General features: G+C 40.3%; 1 protein-coding gene across 1 annotated transcript in view; it reads left to right on the top strand.

The window, feature by feature from the left end:
• KCNJ6 (potassium inwardly rectifying channel subfamily J member 6) overlaps positions 1-8549 on the top strand; it is a 260276-nt gene extending 251727 nt beyond the window's left edge. Inside the window, exon 4 of the mRNA XM_045540663.1 lies at positions 7558-8549. Coding sequence (XP_045396619.1) covers positions 7558-7883 — 326 coding nt within the window. The 3' untranslated portion in view covers positions 7884-8549. The remainder of the gene's footprint in view (positions 1-7557) is intronic.
• The last annotated feature ends 3787 nt before the right edge of the window (positions 8550-12336 follow it).

The raw sequence follows: 12336 nt of genomic DNA, 5'->3' as shown, positions 1-12336 counted from the left end.
AACCCAAACCCAGCAGAAGAAAAGACCATATGATCATCTCACTAGATGCAGAAAAAGCATTTGACAAAATCCAGCACCCTTTCATGATAAAAATCCTCAACAAAATAGGCATAGAAGAAACATATCTCAGAATTATAAAAGCCACATATGACAAACTCACAGCCAACATCATAGTTAATGGGGAAAAGTTGAAAGCATTCCCCTAAGAACTGGAGTAAGGCAAGGATGCCCACTGTTATCACTTCTATTGAACATAGTGCTGAAAGTCCTAACCAGAACAATCAGGCAAGAGAAAGAAAGAAAGGGTATCCAAATCAGGAAAGAGGAGGTCAAACTATCGCTCTTTGCTGATGATATGAGGTTATAGCTAGAAAACCCCAAAGACTCCACCAAGAGACTCCTGGAATTGATAAACAAATTCAGCAAAGTCTCAGGATATAAAATCAATGTACATAAATCAGTAGCATTCCTATATACCAATAACAGTCAAGCCAAGACTCCAATCAAAGACTCAATATCATTCACAATAGCTATAAAGAAAATAAAATACCTAGGAATATACTTAACCGAGGAAGTGAAAGATTTGTACAAGGAGAACTATGAAACTCTGAAGAAAGAAATCACAGAGAATACAAACAAATGGAAAAACATATCATGCTCATGGATGGGTACAATCAACATTGTTAAAATGTCCATACTACCCAAAGTGATTTAAAAATGCAATGCAATCCCCATCAAATTACCAATGTCATACTTCACAGATTCAGAAAAACTGATTCTACATTTCATTTGGAATCAGAAAAGAGCCTGAATATCCAAAGCAATCTTAAGCAAAAAGAACAAATCTGGAGGCATCCCATTACCAGACTTCAAACTATACTAAAGGTTATAGTAACCAAAACAGCATGGTATTTATACAAAAATAGAGGCATAGACCAATGGAACAGAACTCACAACCCAGATATAAAACCATCTACCTACAACCAACTGATCTTTGACAAAGTTTTAGGTAACAATGTACACTGGAGAAAAGAAGACCTATTCAGTAATGGTGCTTGGAACACTGGATAGGCACATGCAGAAGAATGAAACAGGACCCCTGCCTCTCACCACTCACAAAACTTAATTCAATATGGATAAAAGACTTAAATCTAAGGCATCAAACCAAAATAATTCTGGAGGAAAATATAGGAAAAACTCTTCTAAATACAGGCATAGGCAAAAAATTTAGACCCCAAGGGCAATCATGGCAACAACAAAAATAAATAAATGGTATTTGATTAAAATAAAAAGCTTCTGCAAAGCTAAGAAAACAATCAACAGAGCCAGTATACAATCTACACAATGGGAGAAAATAGTCACAAGCTATACAGCCGATAAAGGGCTAATATCCAGAATTTACAAAAACCTCAAGCAAATCAGCAAGAAAAAAACCAAGCAACCCTATTAAAAAGTGGGCAAAGGACAAGAACAGAAGCTTCTCAAAAGAAGACAAATGACCAGTAAACATATGAAAAAATAAACATGAAAAAATAATCATCAGAAAAATGCAAATTATAGCCATAATGAGATATCATCAATCACCTTACCCCAGTTAGAATGGCTTTTAATAAAAAGTTCAAAAACAACAGATACTGACATGGATGCAGAGAGAAAGGAACGCTTATACATGGCTGGTAGGACTGCAAATTAATACGACCCCTATGGAAAATAGTATGAAGATTCCTCAAATAACTAAAAGTAGATCTATCATTCAATACAGCAATCCCACTATTGGGTATCTACCCAAAGGAAAAGAAGACTTTTCATCAAAAAGGCACTTGTACTCAAATGTTTACTGCAGCACAATTAACAATTGCAAAGGGCCCATCGATTCATGAGTGGATTAATAAAATGTGGTATATGTTTACCATGGAGTACTACTCAGCCATAAAAAAGATGAATTAATACTTTTGCAACAATCTGGATGGAACTGGAGACAATTCTCCTAAGCAAAGTATCTCAAGAATGGAAAATAAACACCACATGTACTCACTATTAAATCTGAACTAACTGATGAGAACACATGTGCACAGAGGGAAGTAAAATTCAGCGGAAATCAAGCAGGGGGAGGTAGGAAGGGAGGGGAAAAAAACCTATCTAATGGGTTCTATGAACACTATTTGAGCAATGGGCACATCTATAACTGGGACTCAAGTATTGCAAAAGCGATCCATGCAAACTAAAACATTTGTACCCCCTTAATATTCTGAAATAAAAAATAAAAACAGAAAGATGAGCAGAATTCCACTGGGGGGAGGGCATTCAAGATAAAACAAACAGGATAAACAATGGCATAAAAATATAAAAGCTAATGTTAACTGCCATTAATAACAATGTGTTGTATACCTGAAATTTCTACAAGTAGATGTGTAAATCACCTCATACTTATACATGAGGTAATGTATATGTTCATTAGCTTGATTTAGCCCTTTCACAATGTACACATATTTCACAACATCAGGTTGTGCACCATAAATCTGTACAATTTCTATTTGTCAAATAAGACAAAACAAAACAAAAGATAAGGCAGCCAGCATGCCCACAGAATAGAGTGTGGCCACAACTTGGAGATCAAGATCAGATTTTCCACCTTTTTCTCCTCACCAAACAAAACATCTCTTTTTCCAGAGAGTACTTTACTCACTAAGAAAACTTACTTCTGGGGAACTTTCTGATGATGTTTCTGATATGGAAAGTGAATACCACATACATACACACTGATATCATCCCAGTAGCTCTGCCTTTTTTATGACGCTAACTCAGTTGGTTTCGTTTTGTTACTTTTTGAAATTCAGTAAAACATCACATTTGTAAAGACTGATCTGGGACCAAGGTCAATATGTAAACCAAGAATCTTTCTGAAGAAATGAAAATTACCAATTTATCCTAGGAATACTTTTTGTGGTATATGTATACTATGCAGTACTACTCAGCTATAAGAAACAATGGTGATATAGCACCTCTTGTATTTTCCTGGAAAGAGCTGGAACCCATTCTACTAAATGAAGTATCCCAAGAATGGAAAAATAAGCACCACATGTACTCACCATCAAATTGGTTTCACTGATCATCACCTAAGAGCATATTTAGGAATAACATTAATCGGGTGTCGGGAAGATGTGGGGAAGGGAGGGGGTGGGTGTATACATACATAATGAGTGATGCGCACTGTCTAGGGGATGGATATGCTTAAAGCTCTGATTCGGGGTGGGGGAGGGGGGCAAGGGCAATATACGTAACCTAAACTTTTATACCACCATAATATGCTGAAATAAAAAATATATATATTTTACTGATAGACATGTTAACACTTTTTTTTTTTTTGAGACAGAGTCTCACTCTGTCACCTAGGCTAGAGTGCCGAGGCATCGGCCTAGCACATAGCAACCTCAAACTCCTGGGCTCAAGCGATCCTCCTGCCTCAGCCTTTTAAGTAGTTGAGACTACAGGCCTGCGCCACCACGCCAGGCTAATTTATTTTTTTCTGTTGTAGTTGTCCAGCTAATTTCTTTCTATTTTTAGTAGAAATGGGGTCTCACTCTTGCTGAGGCTGGTCTCGAACTCCTGACCTCAAGTGATCCTCCTGCCTCAGCCTCCCTGAGTGCTAGGATTACAGGCGTGAGCCACCTCGCCCAGCCAACATTCTCTCTTTATCCCTTTAAAAAGGAATTCAGATGCTAAAAAAAATGAATAAAAATTGTGAAAGTAACCATGAGCATTTATTTAAATCTTGCTTATTTTTGTTACATAAATTAAATGCTCCTCTTAAAATGGCACTATGGAAAGGTATTTTATTATCCCTATGGAACTCAGTAAATATATTGTATTAGTTTGTTGCCATACAAAGCACCATAGGCTGGGTGGCTTAAACATCAGAAATTTATTTTCTCACAGTTGTGAAGGCTGGAAGTCTGAGAACAAGGGGTCAGCAGGGCTGGTTTCTGCTGGGGTCTCTCTCCTTGGCTTGTGGAAGGCCCTCACATGGCCCTTTCTCAGTGTATGTCTCTGTGTCTTAATTTCCTCCTCTTATAAGGACTCCAGTCATATTGGGTTAGGACCCACCCATGTGACCTCATTTTAACTTAATTACCTCTTTAAAGATCCCATCTCAAAATACATCACATTCTGAAATACTGGAGATTATGATTTCAACATCTGGATTTGGGTCAGGGAACACATAATTCAGCCCCTAAGAGTATACTTAGGACAATTTCCACAAACCAAATCAATATTATTAACATTTCCCTCAACAAATAGCCCCACCACATACTTTTGAATCACTTTGTTTTGTAGATTAAATAGAGCACAGTATAACCACATAATAGAATAGTATAATTGCCATAAAAATGGAATAAAATTATGCTGGAAAAAACATTTATATTTACCTATGTACTTACCTTTACCGATATTCTTTATTTCTTCATGTGGATTTGAGTTACTGTCTAATGCCCTTTCATTTCAGCCTGAAGGACTCCCTTTATTATTTCTTGTACTGCAGGTCTGCTAGCAACAAAGTCTCTCCATTTTTGTTCATGGAATGTCTTCATATCTCTTTCATTTGTGGAGGATAATTTTGCTTCCATGGTTTCTGATGATAAACTGTTATTATTACTGAGGATCATTTGTATGTAATGAGATCAACTTACTTGGAGTTTGTTAAGCTTTCTGGATTTGTAACATGTTTTCATTAAATTTAATAAATTTCTGTCATTATGTCTTCAAATACTCCTGCTCCTTTCTCTTTGTACTCTCTTTCTGGGACTCCCATTATGCATAGGTTGGTATATTGATGGTGTCCCACAAGTTTCTGAAGCTATGTTCATTTTTCTGCAGTCTTTTTTCTTTCTGTTCCTCAATAACCTAAATTGAACTGTCTTTAAGCTCACTAATTTTTTCTTCTTACATCTTAAATCTACTAAGTTGTTATAGTGAATATTTCTTTCATTTCTTGTACTTTTAAGCTCAGAATTTATATTTGTTTTTTTTGTATATAATTTATTTTTCTTATTGATATTCTCTATTGGGTGAGACCTCATTTCTCTTACTTCCTTTAGTTCTTTAAACATGACTTCCTTTAGTACTTTGAATATATTTGAAATAGCTAATTTAATGTTTTGCCTAGTGAGTCCAATGTCTGAGCTTCCTCAAGGACTGTTTTTATGGACTTTCTTTCTTCTGTGTATGTGCCACACTTTCCTGTTTCTTTGCATGTCATAAATGTTGTTGAAAACTGGCATTTTAAATAATATAATGTGGCAACCCTGAAAATCAGATTATCCCTCCTCCTCAGGGTTTTTGTTGTTGTTATTTGTTTTTTGGTGACTTTCCTGAGCTAATTTCATAAGGTATGTAGTGTTCATATGTCTGGCCACTAAAGTCTCTGCTCAGTTAACTTAATTATTAGATAATAATTAGACAAAGATGTTCTGAAAAACCTATAACCAATAAATCTCCCAGTCTTTGTCAAGGGGCTCTGTGTGCACGGTGGGACACGTCTCCAACACTCAGCCAGGCACTTTACAACTCTGCCTTAACCTTCGCTTCCTGCTTGCACAGAGCCTTGGTTCAACAGTGGTGAGAGCTCAGGGCCTTCCCAGGTTTGGGGGGCTTGTTCACAGCCCTACACATGCATGTGGTCTTCTAGATTCTCCAGAATATGTTGGAGTTTTCCAAAGCCCCTTGTGGACATCTTTCCCCAGATTTGATTTTTGGTTTTGGTTAGCTTACTGTTTTCTCCAACTGTTATCACTGCCATCTCCATTTTCTAGTCACCTTACAATAAACATGTATTTCTTTCATGGAAAAAAATTTATTTTATCACTTTTTCCCCTTGACTCATATTTGCACACCATTCTGAGCCCACATATCCCTGCCATCACCTGTCTTTCCTCACTGCTCCCAAGCACAAATAAAGAAAATAACTCAGAGGAAAAACATCATGTGAGAAAGAAAATCCAGTCAGTGTTGATCTGTCTTTCCAATACCTAGAAGCTCTCCAATATTCATTTTTGAGGCATAAAGTGGGGTTTTTGTGGGTCAGCCAGAGAAACACTGAGGAAGGGCAGCATTTCAGGTTTGAGGCTGAGAGGTAAGGCAAGGCTGGAGTGAGGGCTGCTGCTGGCTCAGGCTCTGACAGCTGCCATTGAGTCAAGCACTTAAATCCCTGGCACCCCAGCTGCTTCTCTGGACACAAGGAGCAAATGCACTGCCGCAGGGACATTTTGTTGCTTTGAATCCTTCTGTGTAAATACCCACGTGTATCCTCTTCTCTCTACCCCACCTGCATTCAGCACAAAGCAGCTGCCTACTATATATTGTTGGTCATCTTAACAGGTGACATACTGACCGGCTGGCGTGCTGCTTGCCCAGGTGATGGTATGACTTCTTTGAGTCCCTGGTAGTTTTGCCTCTGTGGTTCCCTTGCTCCATTTAAAAGAATGTTTTAATTATATTTTATAACTGTGTTGGTATAAAGATGAATGTATTAACATTTTCTTCTAGGTAAAAGTTTATTTTTCTAATTTTAAAAGAAATTAAAACATTCTCATGGGCCCCTAAAAGTATTATGGGCCCTAGAAACTGAGCCTACTTGCCTATTGGAGAAGTGAGCCCTGAATTACTGACTAAATGAGTGCTGTCATTTCCTGAGAATTTTTATAAGAGAGTGCTTTGGCCTCAGGGAAAAAAAAAATGCACGATTGTCATTTCCCATATCTTATACCAAGCCTGTTGCCTAGTTTTCTTTCCTAAGGAGATGGGTGGAATTTCCCCCATTCTGCCATTTCACATTTAAAAGAAAGTTACTCCTCACTCCGGGGCTGCCAGTAGTTCACATGATACTTTTGTGCAAATTAGAAAATGTCTTCTCATCTTTAAGCAGGAAGAAGAGCTTTAAGGTAGTATATCATTACACAATACGGGCAGCTATGCCCACTGAGCCTGAGGAAAGCACAAACTCAGGGGGATATCCCTTCTAGCTCATTTGGGGACCCCGGTGCGGCCTGTGTGTCATGGCAGGTGGGAGTATAATACTGGTCCATGGCTTCCAGCTTAAAGGCAACCTAAGTGTAGTGCCACAAGTCAAATTTCATTCCAAGCATGTGGCCGAAGCCTTCAGGTCCCATTAGGACTCATGCTAAGCCTCTAAAAGCAGTGGGAGGCCACAGTCATGACTTTAGTGTTCTCCCGGTGCACAGAGTAGACAGGCGTAGCCATACACACCTGTGTGCATGGGTACACTTGCCCTCCTCTGTGTGTGCGTGGCCGTGCAGGCATGTGTGGCTTGATGGGAGCCAGGACTCTCTCAGTGCTCCCCAGGACTCCACTGGGAGGTCTAGAATCTCCAGGACACATTAGCAGGTATCTACAACATGAACGGCGACTCCTTAGTTGTGGCACAGTAGGCAGGTCATTCTGAATGGCTGCATGCGGTGGCCCTGCCCGGTCCGCTGAGTCTCCTTGGCTATGGAAAGCCCACGCTCGCATGTACTAAAGCCTCCGTTCTCCTCTCCACAGGGATGACCTGCCAAGCTCGGAGTTCCTACATCACCAGTGAGATCCTGTGGGGTTACCGGTTCACACCCGTCCTGACGCTGGAGGACGGGTTCTATGAAGTTGACTACAACAGCTTCCACGAGACCTATGAGACCAGCACCCCGTCCCTTAGTGCCAAAGAGCTGGCCGAGTTAGCCAGCAGGGCAGAGCTGCCCCTGAGTTGGTCTGTGTCCAGCAAACTCAACCAACATGCAGAACTGGAGACTGAAGAGGAGGACAAGAACCTCGAGGAGCAGACGGAAAGGAATGGTGATGTGGCAAACCTGGAGAATGAATCCAAAGTTTAGTGCCCTCGCGGGGCAGCCCTTCTCCCTCCCCCGACACGATCTTTCCTTGTCTATCATTCTCTTTCTTTTCTGTCTCTCTTACTTTGTTCTTTATTTCTTTGTATTTCATTTTGACATTACCAGAAAACAAATCTTTAAGGTGTAAAATATCTACCTGCCCTTTCTCAGTTACTTAGATTGACAAGGTAGACATGGATTTGGTGAAGGTGTGATGTGCCCTCATTTGTGGCCCGAGCCTGGTCTCCCCAAAAGGCCACCCATCTAACTCCTGGAGATTTCAGCTACTTACCTGCATGTGTTGTACAATACCAGAGCACTAGAAAGAGTGCGTCTAAGATGTTACCTGGGATGTGACAAGTAAGGTCTCCGGTGCCTATTTATCCATGTAGTGAGACATAAAGTATAGCCCTCAGCTTTACAGATTCCGAACCACTTCATCCTCTCCAGGGCGAGGTGCTTGCCCCACCCGGGCATTGCAGTTAGAGGACCCAGGTAAGCTAAAGACAAACCACTGTACATATATATGCCTTATGTAATTATTTTCTTTTTGCAGTTAGTAATAAAACCCAGCATGTACAAAAGTTACTGTAAAACAGAACTTCTAAATAGTGTACATAGATGTATCATTAATGTAGGTTTAGATATATAACTGTAGAAATAAGGAGCAAAAAAACAAAACAAAACAAAAAAAGATTCCTAACATGCAGTAGTCGTTTCTGTTTTGATGTCTGTGTTCTCCAGGTTACTTTGAGCCCGTCGACCGCTGGCTCTCCAGTGCATGGCCTTTGTTTGTGTCCCAGACTGGCAGGCGTTAGGGAACCTCACTGTTCCCTCTCCGATCCTCTCATGAAATCTAGTAAGCCATAGGTCTGGGGGAAGTCACAAGGTCCAGCACATGGCGAAACCCACCACTCATACGCTGATATACTGTGAAATGTTTACAAAACTGATGTCTTTTAAAAAAAAAAAGATAACAAGGGCCTCACTGACCAGCCTGGGGGAGAACATCAGGAAAGGGGACATTCTCTAGCATGTCACCAATGATATGATTTTGCTTTTCACACACGCTTTCATACTAAACAATAGTTTAGGAAACTTTTCTTTTGCAAAACCATTGATTCTCCAGCTGTTCCACTCTGTAATCATGAGAAACTACGGACTGTTAAAATGAAACACAGTAAGTTAGTAGAAGATGGTTTGGGCCTAAAGCCGTGAAATTCAGAAAGGCATGTAGTGGGTGACATAATCATTGACCTTTCACCCTTCAACTCCATCTGAGGACAGTATCTTGCCTGTCCCTGGGGGCTTATCCATAAGCATCTCTTTCATTGGGATTTTTTATTATTATTCCTTTGTTATTTTGAAATGACCAGAGTTCAGTATTCAAAGATTAGATCAACAATCTTGGTGACTATCTAAGAAATGTCTCTAGAGCATGCCACAGGTTAAAAGTCAAATCCAAAGTGTCTCTCAATCAAACGAAAACAAACAAAAAACTGCAGCCTTAATTCATTTTAATCTGCAAAGAGGAAGGAAGGAAGAAAGGAAGGGAGGAAGGAAGGAGGGAAGGAAGGAAGGAAGGAAGGAAGGAGGGAGGAGGGGAGGGTATTTTGTACTGAAAATCTAAATTTCAAAATGAAAAAAAAAAAAAAAAAAGGAACAGAATCTTAGACCAAACCTCAGGGGCAGGTGGAGATTTTGCACTGTAATAGATCTTTCACATTAATTTTGCATTTATAAACCGTTTGTTCTTTAACACAGTTGCCCATCATAAATATTCATTGAATGGATCCAAGTTTATTTTCGGCTCCTACAGCTGTGCTCAGTTTGAGGCTTTGCACCACGGAGGTCAAAGAGATCAAACTAGCTGTCCCTTTCTGTTTCCCTTGCCTTCCCTGACCAGATTGCACAGGCCTTTGCTGTAGTTTGGGGACCTTGTCTACTAGAAAAGGATGTCCCAGGGATAAGGAAAGCAGCTCCTAAATTTAACATCGGGGTCTCTCTTCTCCCACTTCAGAGACCTTGCACCAGGACGACTGCCTTTTGGCACTGACTTTATGGAAAGCAAGACAGCTGGCCCTTGCCCTCTCCTGTTGGCCAGCATTTCATTTTTTGCATTGAAAATCTGCTGAATCATTTCTTTATTCCACACACCCTAAGGAGGAGGTGGTGGTCGAGGAGGAGGGAGCTTCCTTTTGAGTCTGCGGGGAGGCGCCATGGCCTGACCTCGCTGCAGCCCTAGGAAGGCGCTCTTGGCTTGGGGCATTAACCCTGCGGCGTCACCAGGGTGGCAGGGCAGGGCACGTGGCACCAAGCAAGATCCAGAAGGGGCTGTAAAATGTCTGTGAATTTAGCTCTTGAAGACTCACTGGGCCTTTTTAAATCCATTACTAAGGCTTAAAGGACAACACACACCCCGTTGTCTGGCTGGAAGAGTAGCTTGGGGCCTGGTCACTTCTTGCCTGCCCTTTAGCACAACTGAACAAAGAGCCTTGACAACCCTGTGACCACGCGCACGTGGCGGTTCTGTGTCTGTGACAGGCCACCCGGCTGTGAGGTCTCCTCCCGTTTCTCGCTGTCTTTGGTGTCAATGTAGTTGGAGGCAGAACTTGAACCAAATCTCGCTTTTGTAATGTGAGCCTCTGAATCTTGAAATGAGGACGCTCCTGAAGAACCTTTTATTAGAATGTCCCTATCAAACATGTCTATTTTTCTACCGTTATTGATAACACAGTTTAACAGTGTATTTTGTGTCAACTTTAAAATTTGGAACTGAAAGATGTTCATTGAGACTGAATTTTCTAAGCAGCAAGTAGTGAATGGTGTTTTTCATTAAGACAGTTCAACGAAATTGACCACACACTTTCTACTCATTCTATCCCACAAAAATCCAATCCTCATTCGCCGTCACTCCCTTAGCAAATCAAGTGCTATGAAAATAAACAAATCTATTTTAATGCAACTATATATCCATAGCTAATGAAGACCACTCTCAGCTCAATATTCTGTTTGGTTGATGTATTTGAGTCACTTTTTCATAAAGCGTAGTAGGATCCCTGAGCCGGAAAAGAACTTTGAACTAAAGGGTTACCATTTGCCACAGTCGACCCCAACCTGACAGAAGGAGGTGCTCCCAGAGAAAAGGGCAGGTTCAGCTGGAAGCATGCCCTCCCCAGGGGCTGCTGAGTCCCTTGGATTCGTACTTCCATCCACCCCAATGTGCTCTCCGACTGGAAGAGCCCCTAGTCACTTATAAGTCAACTTTATGTCACTAATAAAATTATGTTCTGGCTTGTCCCCTGGATACTATACTCTTGCATTAACACACTTGCAAGCACTGTAATGTCAGCTCATTGCTTTTCCATCCCTTCTAAGCTGGTGTTCTAACACACAGCCCCTCTGTGTCCATGAGGCAGAGCTCTCTCCTCCCCTACTCCCTTCCTCCTCTGCCCCCTTATTTGATCTTTCCCAGGTTTTCCAGTCCCAACTGTATTGTGTGAGTTCAGTATCTTACGTTCCCTAACAGAAATCCAGCTACTATCTCTAAAAATGTCAACCCATTTCTTAAGCACAATTTGCTCTTGCAGGTCAAACCAAACTAGGGCTCTAAAATGTTTATTTTTCATCATACTCTAATTTAAAAATTATTTATGACTTCATTTCAAAGCCTAAATTTTGAATTCTCCAGAGCAACATTCTTATGCTTTCTCTCCTTACTTTTTCTTACATTTCAGGTTTCTTACCTTTTTTCCCCCCTTTGCTTTTTTATTTAGATTTAAGCCAGTATCCTTAGGATATTTCGAAACTGTTTACAAAGATAGGAGCTGGTGGACAGAGAAAGGAGACGTAAGAATGCTGTTAGAAAACTACCTGAACTCACCAGAAGAATGTGAAATAGTTTGATTAGCTGAGAGAATGCAATTAAAATATTCGTAGTAAGTCACTTCCAGAACAGCTCGCCAACAGTCTGACTGTTCTTCAGTCTGTCTTCCCTTGAGTTGGGAGATACTCTGTATGATTCAGAAGAGTCAGGAAGGCAGTTGAAAACTAAATGTCCTACATCCATGGCAAACCTCTTCTATGATGACTTCCTTTCAATGGATGGCTATAAAGTTGAAAAACATAGGCAACATATACATTAGAGATGATCCATTGATATTACACTACAATAAAGTAAAATCATGTTACGTTGTCTCCAAACTTTATGGCCAACCTGCATTTAAGAAAATGTTAACCTTTAATTTAAAATCAAGTAAAGCACACCTCTTTCTAATGTCTCATCCCTTAACATCTTGAGTGCTTTTGATGTAAAGTGTCAGCTAAAAGTCAAAATTCTGTCAGAAGGCTGCTAAGAGATTTTGACAAAGCACAGAATGTACAATAACAACAAAATGACATTTTACCCTACATGCCGTGGTGTTTGGGAGCATTAAGAGTACTTGCACAAATTATC

Source organism: Lemur catta, chromosome 1 (genome assembly GCF_020740605.2).
Source record: "Lemur catta isolate mLemCat1 chromosome 1, mLemCat1.pri, whole genome shotgun sequence".
NCBI lineage: Eukaryota > Metazoa > Chordata > Mammalia > Primates > Lemuridae > Lemur > Lemur catta.
The sequence above is the reverse complement of the archived record's forward strand: the minus strand, read 5'-3'. Positions and strand labels throughout refer to the sequence as shown.